General features: G+C 50.7%; 1 protein-coding gene across 4 annotated transcripts in view; it reads left to right on the top strand.

The window, feature by feature from the left end:
• The window catches only part of samd11 (sterile alpha motif domain containing 11), a 46,198-nt gene that overhangs the window by 6,860 nt on the left and 20,998 nt on the right, over window positions 1–18,340 (top strand). For 3 of the 4 annotated variants that reach the window (XM_035522607.1, XM_035522604.1, XM_035522608.1), the window contains exons 3-4: window positions 4,695–4,870; window positions 15,581–15,693. In XM_035522607.1, coding sequence (XP_035378500.1) covers window positions 4,695–4,870; window positions 15,581–15,693 — 289 coding nt within the window. The remainder of the gene's footprint in view (window positions 1–4,694; window positions 4,871–15,580; window positions 15,694–18,340) is intronic. The other variant, XM_035522606.1, reaches the window with a different exon arrangement.

Genomic DNA, 18,340 nt, shown 5'->3' with positions numbered 1-18,340 from the left:
GCATCTAAAACCCTGCAGCGGCCCAGTGCGCGGGGGCAAATGACGGCTTTGTTTCTGCAGGAGGAATGGGGCATCGGGCGGAGCTTTGTCCGCTTAATCTGGGCTCGCTCGCTCTCCGCTCCGGCTCGGAAAAGCGGAGCCGCGTGGATGGGGTACGGGCGCCCGACGCCAGTCGGTCTTACAACAGCTCCTTCACCGCGGGGGGCTAGAGCGAACGTGCGTGCGCCCGTGCGTGTGTGCATGCGCCGTCCGCACGTTCGAACGGCAGCGCCGGTATCCCCCACACGGAGCCCAGGCTATGCTGCTATGGCAACGGCAGGATCCCTCCCCGGGTGGGCGACGAGCGAGTCTGGCCTGCAGTCTGTTGCGTTTGTGAATGAAGGCGTCTGGGAGCCGGGTGGGGGTGGGGGGGGGGTGCGTGTAGGCGGCGGGCGCGGGTGGAACTCGGCACCGGCCGCTCCTCCTACCACCTCGCCCGCACGCTGCAGTGTCATAGCCGCTTCCGTGCACCTTCTCACTACAGCGTTCCCCTGTGTTATGATATCAGTCAGACAGCGTGAAAATAGTCCCCAGTAGATGCTCTGATGGGTCAAAAATGACAGTGCACGCTAATGCGAATAGGTAGGGGAGATTCTGTGTGTGTGTTTGTGTGTGATTCAGACCTGAATGGATTATCTGTGTGGGTGGTAGTGGGAAAGATGCCTGATTTTTCTTTTGCAACATTACAACCTGACTGAGGCAAAATATTGAAGTGCTCTTCCCAACTGTAGGTGTTTAGAGACATCAGTGCTAATTCTCCTGCCAGCTCTTCAGCTTCCGGTGTAGCGCACAGTGCTGAGGGCCTGGAGATCGCTATATGCCAGTTTAAGGTTCGGGTTGTACTGCTAGCCTCGCTTGGCATTATTCTGTTTTAATTGAAATGCTTCCTGGCTCCATCCTCCTCCCCCCTTTTCCTCTCTCTCTCTCTCTCTCTCTCTCTCTCTCTCTCTCTCTCTCTCTCTGTGTCCCACGCCTCCTCCCTGTTGTGGTGGAGTCGTTACCTGTCCATTGAGCGCTTCCATGGCTGTCACGGCAGGGCTATCCAAACACAGGCAGAGGGCGGTTCGCATGCATGGCTGCACTGCCACCTCACAGCACGGGGAAGCGCTCCACTGGGCCGAAACAGGCCACTCAGCGCGTGGGCCCGTGTGTGTGTGTGTGTGTGTGTTGGGTGGGGGATACACTCCCACGGTGTGTTCCTGTTTTTCTGAAGGCTATGTCAAAAGCCTGCTCTATCACTCTACTTCCTAGCTGGCTTTCTTGTGACTGAAGTGGTTACCTTTGTGTTTAGCACTTTCTTCATTATTATTTTTAATCACAGCAGTGTAAAAAAAAAAAAAAAAGTTTAGAAAGAACCATTTGTTGTGCACATGTGTGGTTTTTCATGTTGTTGGTCTTAAAATATTCTAGTTGTTAATGTGTGACGTGTTTTAAGTTCATGTGACAGCTTCGAGTGAGAAATGGGAGTTCTGGCAGAGGGGGGAGGGAGACGCTCCCACGTAGCTTACGCACAAAGTTTCGGCTCGCTCTCCCTCTCTCTGCAATGTTCCAGTGGTTGAAGCTAAACTAGGTCCAGGAACTGCCGCCAGCCCGCCACAGTCCTTCCTCCTGCTCCCACCTCCCCTCACCCCCCTCACCTCCCCCATCCCCACTCCTCCCTCCCCTCTCCTCCCCCTACAGCTCGCACCGAGTCTGCCCGCCATCCCGCCTCCGCACTCGCACACAGCGACGTTACGGCGCGCACACACGCACACACGCACGCACGCACACGCACACACACACGCACACACACACAAGCGGAGGTTACGGCAGACAGACGCGTGACTCATTAGGCATTCTTCCCTCGGGGAGAGCACTGGGTTGGGGGGTATGGAGCGGAGGGGGGGGGTGTGTGCAAGCGCGCCACAGCTGCAGGAATGTCACGGGCTGCTACTGCGATGTGTGTGTGTGTGTGCGTGAGAGTTAGAGCGAGGGAGTGTGTGTGTGTGTGAGTGTGAGTGTGAGAGAGGGAGGGAGGGAGGGAGAGCGTACACACAGTCCCCCAGCATCAGGGCAGTGCACCTTTCGGGAAATACTGCGCCTAGAAAATCACGTCCATTGGCTTTTCCATAATATCCTCATTTTTTAGTCTGAGCGAAATAAACTCCAAACGGCTGAAGAGAGACGTTGACCTTCCTTGCTGGAAGGCACGTCGTCACGGCGGGATCTGAAAAGAAAGACACATGCCACCGTTTAGCATGTTTTTCTACTACGTTTTCATGTGTTGAAGGGAAGCTGATTATCTGTTTATTCTTTTAGGACAGGCCAGCCTTCCAGCTGCAACCCACACTAGTTATTGATATTGTGTTTGTGGCTCTTCACTGCTAATGCAACATAAAATAATACACATTTTTAAGTAATACACATTTTGGGGAGAATTCGTGGGGGGGTTTTTTTCTTCGTTAAACATGCACCAACCAGTAGCCTATATAGAGTTTCGGCCACATTATTGATGCATGTGCATGCATTGTTGCAGAGATGTCCTTTCTCAATTAAAAACCCTGCTGTTTACAGGCACCTTACCACCTAGTTTACATAAAGTTTCCTCTGACAGTTTGCATAAAGTTTCCCATGACAGTTTTCGGGAAGACGGCGCTTTTCCCAGCCTGTCTCTGGAGCCAACTTCACGTTGAGGAAAGATGAACTTTTCTAGATTAGCTTCCTCAAGCTGAGGACAGCCGCTGCAGGACAGAAACTCAGTCGGACGCGTCTTGCTGCGTGCGCGTGGATGTTTGTTCCTTGACTCAGTGGACGGTGTAAATTTAGCTCCCTTCACTTCAAGGTAGACGTTTAACGTGGGCTGCCTCGTTCATAGAAGTGCTTACAGGAAACTGGGTACATTTTCCATTCCTCCGAGTCGCCTGACCATGCAGGTGTGTGTGTGTGTATGTGGGTGTGTGTGTGTGTGTATACGATTTAACCCAGTGTTTTTGTTTTGGAACACCCTACGCTATGCGGAAGTGTTGCCGGAAACAGCATGCAGCCACCCCTGTCTCTGCGTCAGTCGTGTGGAGGAGATGCTAGGGGTTGAGAGGGGAGGGGAGGGGAGGGGAGGGGGGCTTTCCACGGCGTGGAGGCGCAGGGCGAGGGGGTAGCTGAGGGTGAGGGAGGGGACTTGCCAGGGGCCTCTGGAGCATTGAGGGGTGCGGGTACGATCCTGGGCTCCTACGTGTTTGTCACAGAGTGCTACGCTTCTAGCTAACATGACTCTGACGTGGAGCCATTAACAGCTGGCGCGCGCGCGCACACACACACACACACACACACACACACACACACACACTCCCTCCCTACATTGGATGCGACACGATGCGACGTGCGTGCTCGGGTGGAGGTGCTCTTGGGCGGAGGTGTGCGTGCGGGTCAGCATAGGTCGCACACATTTTCTGGAGCTTTCTCCCAGTCAGAAAAGTCATTGGCTACAGGCAAAGGTGGAGGCAGGACTCGCGTTCCTAAAGCTGCTCGGAACGCTGCACCAACTCCAACCCGTCCTCCAGCGCTTTTGCAGATCCCGGTCTCCGAGAACTGAGGCAAATCTGCTTTCTCGGCGAGGGGGAGTGGAGGGGGCTCGCACACAGGAAAAATGTGTAGAACTATGCAGGCTGCTCATCCTCAGGGATGTTTTCATCTTCCCCTTTTTTCCTTCCCGTCTTTTAATGTACGCCACTCGAGAGAGTCCAGAGGGCCTGCACCTGTTTGCCTTTTGGCTAGTCTCCCCACCCCCTGCCCTGGCCTGCCACTCACATCGCTGTCCTTGTGGGATGCCGCACGTGTGTGTGTGTGTGTGTGTGTGTGTGTGTGTGTGTGTGTGTGTGTGTGTGTGTGTGTGTGTGTGTGTGTGTGTGTGTGTGTGTGTGTGTGCGTGCGTGTGCATGTGTGTGCGTGCGCCGTTGTCCTGGCATGTGGAAGTAAGGATAGCTGCAGGGCTCAGCAGAGTTTGACAGAGCCGAGACACAGGCATGCTCGCATGCACTCAGGCACACAGGCGCACGCACGCACGCACGCACGCACGGACTGACTTTTCAGTTGGAGCAGGGAATTTCAAAAGCATGTCCATACATACATTCTAACCCACCCCCACCCAACCCCTTCACACAGGGATAGACACGGAGGGGCAGTAATCTGCACTCCCTCCTTCAGGTCACATTAAAGGTCACCTCGCTTCACCCAGTAAGCCCCCGGGGCCACGGCTCTTCTTTATCCCGCCACCTCTTCAGATGTGTGAGGCTGGGAGACGGAAGAACGGAAGAGAGGGAACCGGGAAGCGCTCTCTCTCCCTCGCCCCTCCTTTCCATTCCCAAACTGCGATCGATACTTTTCTTTCCCTCTGCATGCTTATTTGTCCCAGGCTCTCTCTGACTTCACATCCGTTGTGGTTTTGTTGAGACTTCAGCGATGGTTTCTTTGAGTTTCGTCCAGACTTCAGTGCATTCTGCAACTGCTGAATTTTAGCAACGTGGCCTTTAACTCTCGCGGCGGGCTGGTTTGGGCTCGGGCCTGAATAAGAGCAGCGCCCCCCCGCGCCCTCTGCGCCCGCTGGTGCCTACCTGGGCTCGTGGCTCCTGTGTGGGTCATCAGTCTCACAGTGTGCGCATTTCTCCTCTGCTCTCCGGTAGAACCGTGGGCGTCTGGCCGAGAAGCGCACCATCCCGCTGCCGCCTAGCCGCGTTCCCAAGAAAGAGCTGGCCTCCGTTTTCAGCAGCGACGACAGCGAGGGCAGCGAGAGGGTCAGCCTGGACCATGCCGACATCAAGCAGGAGGAGGAGCTGCACTACACTATGATGAGAAAGAGGTAAGTACCATCGCGCACACCACCTCCCGCCTTTGCCTCCGTGGCCGTGAGCCCCCGCACGAGCAGCTGTGTGTGGGCTTTGTCCACTGCTGTCGTGTTTGGTGGAAAGAGACTCGGCTGGGTGGATGAGAATGGCAGGCCAGCTCTGCCACAACCAACCTGCAGTGAAGGGTCAGCTCTGTCACACTGGGCCTGCAGTGAACGGTCAGCTCTGTCATACTGGGGCTGCAGTGAACGGTCAGCTCCGCCACAACCAGCCTTCAGTGAAGGGTCAGCTCTGTCACACTGGGGTGCAGTGAATGGTCAGCTCGGTCATACTGGGCCTGCAGTGAACGGTCAGCTCCGTCATACTGCGCCTACAGTGAATGGTCAGCTCTACCACAACTAGCTTTCAGTGAAGGGTCAGCACTGTTACACAGGGCCTGCAGTGAAGGGTCAGCTCTGCCACAACCAGCCTTCAGTTGAAGGGTCAGCTCTGCCACACTGGGCCTGCAGTGAAGGGTCAGCTCAATCCTGCTCACCACACGCATATCGGAGGATTGTTCAAGAGGAGGCTGGTTACCCTGTGGCCTACAGTCTCTCTCTTTTATATATATACACACACACACAAACACACACACACACACACACACACACACACACACACACACACACACACACACACACACACACACACACACACACAGAGAGAGACCTGAATTCCACACCTACATACCTGCACAGACATAAGCGCAGGGCATTTGGGGACTTTAAATAAATAATTTGCATGAGCATGTAGACTGTACACGAAAATAGCCACGTGGACTTCTCACCTCCTGTTTGAGGAGTGGGGGTGATGTGAGTATAGCAGTGAGACAGCTGCCCAGATAGCACAGTCCTGAAAACTCCAGCTAGCAAACCACCACACTCACAGCTCTTCTGTTTTATCATGTCACAACTCTTGTCTGTTTAAAACCAAAGACTTTCAGGTCCAGATCTTAATGGTTGCATTAAAGTAAAAAAAAATATTCACTAGCACATTTCTTATCATTTTTGAACTTTTGTCATTATCATTATGAGCTAAACTTAGCCACTTCCTCCAAAACTAAAGCTAAACCTTTATAGACATTCATAACTTTAGATGTTAACTCCATAAGTCAAGTTAAAATGCAAAACATCCACTTTGTAGAATTAAAGATCTGGCCGTGGTGCAGTATTGCCTAAACTCCACATCCAAACCCAGTGTTCATTTAGCATCCCATCAGCCCCTCTAATCAGGGGCAGGGAAATTAAGCGTTTCTGTGCTCATTAAATTTCCATGAGTAGTTGGTTTCTCTTCCACGCGAGCTTGAGGAAGGCACGGTAATTTAAGAGCTCTGCTTTCCTGTTGGCCATTTCAGTCTGCCCAAGCACATTACAGGTGATGGCCAGCCAGCAGACATGAGCCATGGCAGGTGAGACTGGGGAACCGTTCCCAACCCCATATCCTGCCGAACTCACGCCGGACCTGGCTCGGACCTTCCATTATTGAAATCGCTTTAACTGCCGAAGTGTGGCGTTCAAGGCCAGTGGTGTTGTCCATCCCTGGCCGATTATTGATTCTAGCGTGCATTTGCTGTGCTTCTGCGTGGATCTTCGCTCGCCGTTTGGTATGAAGCGTCAGTTGCTAGTTAGTTAGCGGTTGTTGCAGCCTGAGTGCTTTTTGAAGGTGTTGTGGGGCTAGTTAGCTCTCCAGGAAGCCTCTGCTTTTGTAATCATGCGAGCTAGAGAAGAAACAAGTTCTCTTTCCTTCTCTCTCTCATTAACAGCTTTTCCTCTTGTTGAAAATCTCACAGTCGTCCTGGAATTTGTCCAGCGTTTCTGACAGCTACACTTTTCAAATGCACAGTTGCAGTTCAACAGGCTTATTGAGTCGTTTCTGTCTTTAGCACGTGCTGTATTTGTTGAATCCTCCAGGAACATGGCTTAGCGTTTAAAGCCAGGAACGCAGGGGTGTTTTTTTTGTTTTTTTGTTTTTTTTTTCCTGCGCTGAAGGTGAAATGTTGTTTTTCCGCGCGCAGTAGAGGGGGGAAATAGTTGGGGACTGTGAGGGGTTCATGCCTGCCGTGTGAAGCTGTTCTCGTATGCTCTGTGGGGATGTCATTCAAAGTTGGGGATAAACATCGAAGCACACGCGCACGCATTGAAGTGTGCAGCCCCTGCCAAAGCGCAGGGGTCATCTCAGGGTCAGCCGACGACGAGAAACGCAGCGTGCTGAGATGCAGAGCAAGCCTGCTCGCGTGACAGGCTGTTCCTGTCAGACGTTTTGAAATGGGAACAGTTTGGAATGGACGATTGATATGGTTGATAATCCCTAAGGCGTGTAAAACGCAGCACCAAGGAATGCGATGTAGTACCTGCCTGCGTCCAGCTAAGGGGCCCCAGGACTCTAACCCTGGATGTGAGCTTTGTTGGTCACCCTCTCTGCTGTGCCTCTCCCCATTAGCGAGCTCCAGCGTGTCCGTGGGCAATGCCGAGGAGCAGTAACGCATTACGGGGTCTGTCTAACCTCGTTAAAGAGGCCCCGCCCCCTCAGCACTTCTTCCCCCAGTGCCTGAAGATGCTAATGAATTTAAAGAACACTTAGGAAGAATATGGAGTGCTTTTACCCCTATAACAGCGGCGGACTGCGAGGAGCCTCCTTACGCCCCCCCACCCCCGTTCCGGGCCTCCTCACCTTCGGCCCCACTTCACTCAGACGACGGGCTGACCCAAATGGATAATGGGATGTTCAATCTGCGCAATTCGATTTCCATTGAACAAGGGCTTCGTAAGTGAGTTGCGGAGGGGTCTTAACAAATTGGATTTAGTCAATGGGTGAAAAATGGAGAATTCGTTTTATGTGTGAGTGTATTTACGCCCCATCAACACACAATTGGGGTTATTGTGGTAGTTGTGTTGGGTGACAGTATACATGGAATCTTATTCGTACAGCCAGAGTATATCAATGCTACACTGTTTTTGATCTGAAAGTGTGCCTACTGTCAGCGGTTTGTCTCTGTTTACCATCTGACCATATCGAACTTATGCAATGAAATATACCAGAATGACTGTCCACAGTGTATTGCACTAAGCTGCAGGTTACACAGAGGTCTGTGAACGCTGGTGGATGTCAATAAGCCATGAGATGAAGGGCTTCACACCATGTCATCTTTACGACTCCCTCTGTCATACAACCAGCTTAATGTTAAAGGCTGGAAGCTTTACAAGCAATTAGCGTTTAGGTCCTCCTGAACAGTGTGTGGGGACAGAGAGCAGTGGGTGCTTGCAGATTCACACGTGCGCAGTTTAAACATGGCGTGGAGTGGAAAAAGGCACAGGAGCTCCACGGACACCCAGTGATGCTCTCTCACGCCACCATGAGATCTGCAATCCCACAATCCCTGCCTGGGATGCGCAGAACACCTGAACTGGAAACTTAGAGTTTGTTGTCTGCGCTCTGAAATCCAAAACAGACCGGGTCCGATGTCAAAAAATACAGCAGCACAAGTGCACTGTGGCCAGTATTGGCACAGTCAGCTCAAATAACATCCAGATCACCCTCACAGTAACATCCTGGTGTCGGTCAGTCCTGTTTGACCTCATACTGGTCATTTCCTCGAGCCGACCCAAGCGCTCAACACCAGGGCTGACTGAGAAGTGCTGACTAGTTGTCTGGGTAATTACTGACTAACCAACATGGATTACATAAGACAGAACACCTGGATAGAAGTCATCTCAAAGACGTCAGAAAGTCACCTTGTAAAAACAGTCCTCCTCTCATGTGCTACAGCTTGGGTGCACCGCTCTCTGACACAACCGTCACAGCGTTCCGGGTGAGGTGGGCCGTCAGGCCTTCAGTGTTTCCGTTTGAATTTCCTTTTATTCTGGCAGTTACATTATTTCCAAGCAGTGGACCCTAAGTGGATTAGCGCATTGTCAGGGAGGAGGGAGGCAGGTCCAGGCGCCGTAGACCTCGGCTGCACCTGTCCGGGCACATGCGGTGCCCTTACGCTCGGCCTGGACGGCCTCTCTCGTGCCGGGCTCTTCAGGGCAAGCCAGGCCCTTCTGCCCTCTGCATCAGAAGGGTCTGACCAGCTGGGTCTACCACCACCTCCTCCGCTGGTTGTCTGGATCTGACTCTAAGCAGACGGCCAGTCCGTGGAGGCCAAGCTGGGAGGACCGTAACCGATTCAGGCAACAGTGGCCAAGCCTCTAGAATGCTGGTATGTATGCTGGCAAATGCATTTGCCATGTTGGATATTCATCTGTTTTTAGAACTACTGAGCTATTTGTGGGCCATGTATGAGGACTGAATACTAGTACTGGAATTTCCACAGTCTGCAACCTTCTTCACATGGTGGAAATCTATATTAGGTTTTAGTGGGTTTGTGTACAGGTGTCACTGATAGTCTAATTGTGGATGAGTATCTTCTACTGGCTAAGTAGTGACAGAGAGACCAAACACAACCCAAACAAATTACACTTTTGTTTTTTCTTTCATTGTCATTTCATTCAGCATCACAAGGTCAGTAGGACCAGTTATCATTTAATAAGGAGCTCCTACCTGCTCCTCCTGCCGTATGACACCGACTCGTCTTTCTGCCCTGATGTAGCTATAAATGTTAAACACGGAAGATGCAGTCATGCGCCCGGTTCTTTCATCCTTGTTTTTTGAAGGCATTTCTCTGTGTAATTTCGGAGAATTTAACAACAGACTGCTGGGAAGGGGAAGTGCCACTGTAGGATTCCTGGAAAGATCTTCTTCTCAGAACCATAATTAGTGGTCATGGCTGTTCTGGAGCTCTCCCGGTGTCCAGGGCTCTACCCAGGGTCCACTTATTGTTGACAGAAAAGTAACGAGGCACCAGCCAGTGCTGAGCAACATTACTGAGCACCCACTGTTTAGCCAAGCGGTGCCCATACCCATACAATACCGTCACCTCACTGGGTTCATTTTCATCACATATGTATTCCCTGTTAATTAAGAGTAGACGCATTTGTGCCTGGTAAGTGCACATTAAGAAATGTTGTCACAAATCCTCTTTGGATGTTGCAAGCACATGAGAAACTAGTTAGGACAGAGCGCTAATAGGCCTTTATGGAGCCTATCTGTTATTTACACTGCAGATAGCACTTTGATTACCTTTGCATCAACCCAAACAGGTAATCAATGTCATTAATGTCACAGTCGCTCAAGGCTGATGTCTTCAGCTGGGCATTTCACTAAATGTCCACGCAAGCGTGCGAGATATCACCTCCACCTGGATCCTTTATTATCTAACACTGCAAAGCATAGCAGCACTCAGCATGGCAAAATTATATATGATTTGATTTTTCCTTTTCTCGGGGGCAGGCATGCTTATCGATCTCTCATCAGCTTTTTAAGGGTGGGACGACAAGAAAGCCCAGAAGGACGAGCGGCGCTCTTTTATTTATACTCATTTCTGAACGTTTTTTCTTTGCTTATAGAGGCCCTTGTTGTGGAGGCTGCCGTTCTTCCTGGATGTGAGCGGAATAGCAACATCTTTTCTCGTGTCTGAAGAGCGGTAGAGGAAGTGGATGCAGCATGTCAAAGCTCTCTGTTCGCCCTGCTTTTATTCCTGCAGACCTAATACTTTCACTCGAAAATATAGAGCGCGTTTTGCGATGGCTGGGTGCGCGTCTCAGGAGCACCGTGGCATTGTCGTGTGGCTGTCTCCAACGCCCTTGCGCTAATTGTGCTGCCAGCCTGTCGTTTTGGTACGTAGGCAGTCGGCAGCCTCCCTGCGCCATCCTATCTCCTGTGGGGTGCTGCTGTGTGCGTGCGTGTGTGTATGCGTGCGTGTGTGTATGCGTGCGTGTGTGTGTATATGTGTGCGTGCGCGTGTGTGCGTGCGTGCATGTCTGTGGTCGTCACGGAGAACGGCGGCAGCTGGACAGCCGGGTGCCCATTCGGAAGCACGGCGCGCAGCAGCAGCAGTGCCCCTCTTCGCTCTCTGCCGGGGCACCCTGGCAAAAACACTTGCTCCCCTGCAAGCCTCTTGCTGCATGTGCAGCCAGTCGGAGGGCCCTCTGGCGTGCCAGCGGTGTTTGAATCTCTGCGGCACGCTAAGCCAGGCGAAGCTCTGCACAGGTGGGCTGCAGCTCTACCCACATCCAGCCTCAAAGCTCCCTCTCCACCCCTCTCCACCCTCCACCACACGTGAGGCACAGCTGGGAGCGGTGCGCAGCTGCATATATGCGAGTGGTGTGGTGAGGAAATATCTCTGCTACTAGTAACGGCACTGCTAATGCAAGAAACCATATCATTTTGGCAGCGACGACATGTTAGACAGCTTTCTGTGGTATTTTGGTTTTCTTTTCTCTGTGATTTGATCATTTCTGATGGCTCTGGGCTTTTCATGGTAACTTGCACGAATCCACAAGTATGCCACTTTTCTGTCCAGCAAATATTGCAAGAATTATGCCTAAAATTAGCACATTCATCTGTCGCCATATTAGGTCTGATACAGGATGCCGAAGGGTGGCGAGCAAGGAATGGGAGTATTGCGTCACCAGTTTGGCACTTAGCACTCTGGCTCTGGAAGTGCCGCCCACAGCTCCATGCCCCACCCACTAACTATGAAACTGCTGTCCCTTTTCATTTTTTGTTAAACTTATTTGCTTGTCTTTTGTGATTTTTAATATAATAATAATAATACGTTTAATTTACATAGCACCTTTCACAGACTCAAGCTTGCTTTATAATGAAAAAAGATGGAGCGAGAGAGAGAAAAAAGACATTAAATGACACAATCAACACATTAATTAACAAATACGAACAGGAAGAGAGGTTAGGTCAAGAGTGTCTTAATTTTCATAACATAAATGTCATTTGAATTTGTAATTTTGTGGATTTCAGTGGTGTTCAGTGTCCAGTTCTGGAGACTCCATGATCTAGGATATCTTACCAGGATTCAAGCCCTTCCCAGGTTACTAAAACACTGAAAACATGAAATTAGTATTACAGGGCAGTTGAGGTTAAGACACTTTAGAGACATTTATCACCTTTTACAATCACTCACACACCGATGAGAAGCAGCAGCAAATTTGCACACAGCATACGCTCAATCAGAAAGCACAGCCCCCTGGGAGACTGCAGCAGGTACAGGAGAAGAGGAGGAGGTTCAGCCCAGGACAGCACCAACCATCACTGGACACACACACACACACACACACACACACACACACACACACAGGGAGTACATGGAAACTCCACCCAGACAGGGACTCAAACTCTAGACTGAGAGGCAATTGTAATAACCACCAAGCCACCGTGCTGCCCGAAGAGTAGATAACCTTTGGATAACAATAAATCTTTCTATCCCATACATCACAACAATGTTACCTAATCATCTTTATTTGGTGACTCCGTTGGATTCCTCTTGTGTTTATGAACCTAATGTGGAGGTAGTGGGTGAGTCTGAGTGCTGAATTCGCATGGGTGCCTGGCCCTCATGTCTGGGTCACTGCGCTGCAGGTAGGGAAGAGACGTATTGAGTGGTTTAAGGCAGATTATGCTGATAGTCTCCACTTCGCCACAAGCGGCCACTTGCGTCCTTAGCCGGGCCGTCAGGCGCAGCCTGGACACGTCTGCACGGGAGAGCTGACTCAGACGGCTGGGTCTTAGCTCGAGCCCTGACACAGATGATGACCTTGACCGCCAGCCGAGAGGGGGCAGGGCTCATTAGCTGGCTTCGCCGGAACAGCCCGGGAAAAAGTGCACTAATTACCTCCCTAACAATGTCCTTGCTTAGCGGGCTTAGAGCAGAGCCTCAACCCAGGTAACCCGATAATAAGCTGGTAGGGCGAGGGCAGCCGCACAGATCCCGTGGCTGGATTAGTGCGCCGCTGAACACAGGTGCTGGGGGAGCCCAGTAGACTTCATCTGGTCAGAGCCCAGCACACGTCAGTCATTTATCGGGCATTGTCATCGCTTCATCCACGCTGAAACACTCGCAGCCAACCGAATGCTTGATATTTCAAAAATAGATTTGAATAATAGATTGATCTGAGTTGAGGGTAAAGTATGTACTCATCAATGTTCTCATTTATATGAAACAGTTTTTGTATTTTTGTATTCGTACAAGGTTTTTTGCAGTCAGAATGTTGTCCGTGTTCGATGCGGTAGTGAGGAGATGTTTTGAGGACTTGGATTTGTTGTCTTGGGAACGTGCCAGTCATGAATGAAAGCTTGCTTTTTTACCCTGGACATTCAGAATGCTGAAATATGCCTAATTCTCTAAAAATATTTAAGCAGAAGAAGTGCCTTTATCGATGATTACAAATTTGATCTACTGAAACAATATTACAGTGCAACTGACAATTATTATTATTATTATTTATATATGCCTTTCTCAGACTCAAGTACGCTTTACAGATAGACATCAGGTTTTTACAAACACACACTGATGATCAATTATTTTCTTTTCAAGTGAAAGCATTTATGTTACAGGCTGGAAAAGTATATCTGAAGGTCACTGTTATCTGTGAAATCAGCTTACATTTCTGATTTCTGAACTGACTGAAGTGATGTCCATGGCGTACCGGTTTGTCCACATATAACTACTGACAAAAGAGAGGACTGCTTAGTGACACACAGCGCAATGTTGTGCGTTTGTGGAGGGTTGCATTAATCAGTGAGTGTACAACAAAAAGAACAGAATGCTTTAGTGGAGTTAATGTGGAGTATTTTTTAAATCTACTGAAGTAGAACTACTGCCAATTGAAGACAGTCCAAAATATATATACACAATAATCTTGGAAAAAAGCCCCAATTCTAATACGCTATCAACAACCAAAGTGTCATCATCATTATCCCCAAATGTGTCTTTGTATTTTTGAACTGTGACTGTAATTTGCTTTACGCTTCAGAAATTTCCATTGCTGTTGCTCACGGAGGGAAACTGGCCTGGCCCTCTGTGTGTGGCAGATATGACCAGTGGGCTCTAATGCCAAGGCTCTGAGCTCAGGCTGAAAGACAAGTGAATTGTCAGGCCAGCTCGGGGGAGCGAGCAGAAATCCCTGTGCCTGTGCCTTACTGTCTGTAGCCTGGCTGCAAGCGTGACAGGCTGACATTACCGAGGCGCAGCCTGTAATCCGAGTGCCGTAAAAACCGGCATTTCAGCTGCCACAAACCGCGGGGCCGCCGGCCTGCCATGGCAAAACGGTGGCAGGCGAGACGAGCCGCCGTAGCCGGCGACAGCCCGTTAAAAAAGCGTCCCCGCCGGGACCTCCCGCGCGCCGAGCGTGGGCCCAGGCCCGGCCTCCGCGGACGAGGGGGCGCTGCCTGACGCCGCTCGGAACTCTAATCGGGTATTCCACACTCCTATGCTGCATAAGGAGATCAGGACTTTAATCAGATTGCTGTAAAGTACATTCCTACCATATGCCTGGCCCCTCCCCAGAGGAGCGTGGGTGGCCCAAATGGATCTAGCAATGCCTGCAGTTAATGGAGGGGATGGGTGGCTGAGAAAAAGGATGGACATGTAGTGCAGACCAGACTGGGTTTGTTAAAAAAAAAAAAACCAGTAGGTTGTTGATAAAATTCATAAATTCATACAGATTTAGCGCAAAACCAGATATTAGTCTAAAATGCCTATTAGTGAGAATATCAAGCAGATGAGTTTGAATATCAAACAGACGAGTTTGATAATTCTAGAAAGCAGGTGTTGAGGTCGGATGGCGGCCACTCCTGTAATTGCCGAAGTTGTGGTTCAACAGATGTTCATGCTGCTTTCCATTCAAAGCTTAGCAGTTTGTCTTTGTGCAGTGACAGCGAGCGTCTTCCCTTATTTATCCCCTGCTCACCACGTCCCCCCCCCCCATCGATTTCAGCGGCACGATGCTGAAAACCGTAATCACTTCATTTAAGCCCCTAACCTGCTTAGGAGCCCCGAATGTGTTGATTAGAACATCTTAAGTTTGAAGATGAGACAGGATGAGGCTCAAAATTGCTTGATGCAGGAATCTGTCATTGCTGATTATGCGCTGCTAATCCAGGAGACAATGGACTTGGTAGCAGGGAGAGGGCAGAACACAGAGGGCTTTGTCTCGAGGTGAGATCTCGTAGATAACCTCGTCACCCTGCAGCACAGGCTCCGATTGCTCCGGGTGTGTGTGTGTGTGTGTGTGTGTGTGTGTGTGTGTGTGTGTGTGTGTGTGTGTGTGTGTGTGTGTGTGTGTGTGTGTGTGTGTGTGTGTGTGTGTGTGTGTGTGTGTGTGTGTCGGCCATGCGTCTGAGGTCGCCGGCTGTGGGATTATTGTGATACCATTCCGCTGCTTGCCTGTCATCTGCCGACACGGGCGCCTCAGCGGCTGGCGTGCGCCGGTGTTCGCCGTCTTGCGTCCTTTATCAGGTGAGGGTCTGTCACTTTCTTTCTTTCCTTTTTTCTTTCTACCGCGTCGCGACCCGTCGATACAGCTTTAGGAATTCAGGGCCTATGGCTGATTGTGTGGTAAGAGACGGCCGGGTGTGACACTCCCGTGCTTCACTTCCTCTCTGAGCAGGCGTGTTGCGTGGCACCTTTCTGTGTTGCTGTGGTTAGTGTGTGAGCGAGCTGATGCGTTATGTTTGCAAAAAGTGTGAGATTACATTTCCACAGTGGTGCTCACCATGTCTCTCCTTCTCTCTCTCTTGCTCTCTCTCTCTCACTCTTTGTCTTTTTCTTTCGGTCTCTTCCTCTTTCTCAGTAGTCGTGACAGTGACCTCTCGACGATCATCTCCAACCTGCACCACACCCGCCAGCACGGCATGCCTGAGGGCCAGCCCTGCTCTGACATCACCCTTGCATCTGCACATTCAGGTGGGATACACTCAGAGCTGAGACTCTGTAGGCCTTATAGAGCCTAGCTCTCTCTCTCTCTCTCTCTCTCTCTCTCTCTCTCTCTCTGTCCTTCTCTTTTCTCAATGTAACAGTTTTTGCATTGATTCAAACTGTAGTGTTAGAATATTAATTGCTTGATTGTTAGCTAATTCTTTATCTGATTGTGTTCCTATTTAGTTCATTACTTAATGCCCTGTCCTCATTTTCTCACTAAACTCTTTAAACCCTCTGTTACAACAACAAAAGTAGATTTGTGGTATGTACAAGTTCATTGACAAGTAAGCTAAAATGTCAGAATTGCACAAGAATTTGCAGGTTTCCAGCAGTATCTTTTTATTTGATTATTTTCATGAAATACATGTCCAAGAATGCAGAACAGGCTCAAAGTCATTTAAAAATGACTCTTCACTTGAGCAGCTTAAGGACTCAAGTTGTAGTGTGTTTGTGTTGTTGAGGTGAGCCATGCACATGTCAAACTTGTTATTGAGAGCTGAATGGGATCCAGGTCGTTGGTTTCTACATGAATTGCCATATGGGGATCAATACTACTTAAACTCCTATTAAAGACATTAAGTCTCACATTATCTGAGTCAGTCCCCATAATCCTACATCTCTCCATTCTCCAGCTAATATCAGTATCCATGCCCTTGCGTCTCTCTGGCCTCTGGCTAACTGCTGCAAAAGCGAGCTGGAGTTCGGCCGAAATGTTTGGAAAGGGTGAGATATCTTTTCCGTAGGACAAGCTCTATGGCTCCTCATCTTAACTCTTAACGAGCCGCCCTTGGTGGGGCAGAGGACCCAAATCTGTCAGAAAGGGGGCGATTTAAGTCTGTGAACAAGTCGAGATCGCTGACTGCCCTAATCAGAGAGCTTCTGCCCCTGTTTCGGGTCAACGGTCAGACAAGGTCACGGCAGAGACGTTGGGAGAGGAGCTGATGTCAGCGGCGACAGGGTACAGGTACCGTGCATGGGCGTGGTGGACAAAAAACAAGACAAAACCCCACACCACAGATATGGCTGCAGGACAGTGAGAGAGCTTGGCTGCTATTGGCTAGTCCTCTGCACCTTCAGGGCGTGCTCACATATAAGCATTCAGGCCTGTGAAACGCTGAATTTGCCACATTCAGGAAAAGGTTGGAGCTACAAATGTTGACACTGAACAGATCAAAGCGAATTTTTCCATGTTAAACTGTGAGACACCACTGGCTCTATTTTTTTTTCGTCACACAGTCTCTTTCACTTCCTTTCAAGTCTGACTTCTGCCGTGGGTATGTGGTTATAGAGCCAGGAAGACGGGGGGGGGGGGGGGGGGGGGTACAAGAAAAAGAGGAGTTGGAAAATCGGTGGAGAAATGAATGAGTGGAGTCCTGCGTGGTATCAGGGGAGAGCAGACAGCGGCAGAGTCGCACGAGACAGGCGGAGGCAGGAGGGGATGTGGGCGGAGGGAGGTTGGGGGGGGGTTTGGCCGCCACGCTGGACCGCGCAGCGCTGGGGAGAGCCGTTAATTAAATCTGAGGGACAGACAGGGGAGCCGACCCAGGCGTCAGTCCCAGCCAGCCAGCGACGGAGGCCAGGCGCCCCCCCACCCCTCCCACCCGGCCGGCCGGCTGCACTGGCCCCAGGGCAGGGGGAGGGCGAGAGGGAGGGGGAGAGGGAGAGGGGGCAGGGGCGCCGGTGGCTCGTCTGGCTCCCTGTGTAGACTCCTAAACGTGGCTTTGCGGTCAGACCAGAGACTGTTAACAGGCGTATAAGGTGTTTTAGATTTTTCTCTAAATCCTGATGGAATTTGTGTGCGTGCGTGTGTGCGTGTGTGTGTGTGTGCGCGTGCGCGTGTGTGCGCGTGTGTGTGCGCGTGCGTGTGTGTGCGTGCGTGTGTGCGCGTGCGCGCGCGTGTGTGTGTGCGCGTGTGTGTGTGTGTGTGTGTGTGTGGAGATCAGAGGAGCAGAATTTGTATGTATCACCATGTAGAGCAGTCTTCCCTAGTGTCAGGAGTTATATGTGGACAAACCAGTATGGTATGCTTGAAGCCATGTGTGGGCACTGTAGTTAGCTGGGCAGACAAGGAATTGTTAGCCGTGTTTGCGTTTTTTCTCCGTGAAACATCCGGTGTGTCTCCTTACCAATCTATTCTCCTTTGCTTAATTGTCCGTTTTCTTGTTTGTTTCTGTTCAGCCATGTTGCAGCTTTGCCTCTCATCCCTTTTCTGTTTGCCTTCCCTTGTCTCTGTCTGGACTTTTCTCCCCTCCCGCTCCCTCTCCTCCCCCTCTCAGCGGGAGAGCGGCAGCGGAGGGAGGTGGCGTCGTGTCCTCCGGGCCGGCGGAAGCGCCTCGCGTCTCTCTCCCCCCCGTAGCCAATCAATGGCAGCCTTTCAGCCCTGGCCGAGGCCCGCAAACAGGGGGATCAATAAGTTATTAGCACCATTCTGTCAGCTGTAATGTGGAGATTGATCGGAGGCCGCGGCTCCGCGCGCCGCCCGCCACTTCCCCTGCCTGATAAAGATGACAGATTAAGGGAATAAGAAAAGGGAATTAAGGAGTCTGGTCTGTCCGACCTGTCGGTGGCCAGAGAGAGACAGAGGAGGAGAGAGAAACGAGAAGAGAGGAATAAATCAGAGCGCCTCCCTCGC

This window comes from Electrophorus electricus, chromosome 24 (genome assembly GCF_013358815.1).
Source record: "Electrophorus electricus isolate fEleEle1 chromosome 24, fEleEle1.pri, whole genome shotgun sequence".
Taxonomy (NCBI): Eukaryota; Metazoa; Chordata; class Actinopteri; order Gymnotiformes; family Gymnotidae; genus Electrophorus; species Electrophorus electricus.
The sequence above is the reverse complement of the archived record's forward strand: the minus strand, read 5'-3'. Positions and strand labels throughout refer to the sequence as shown.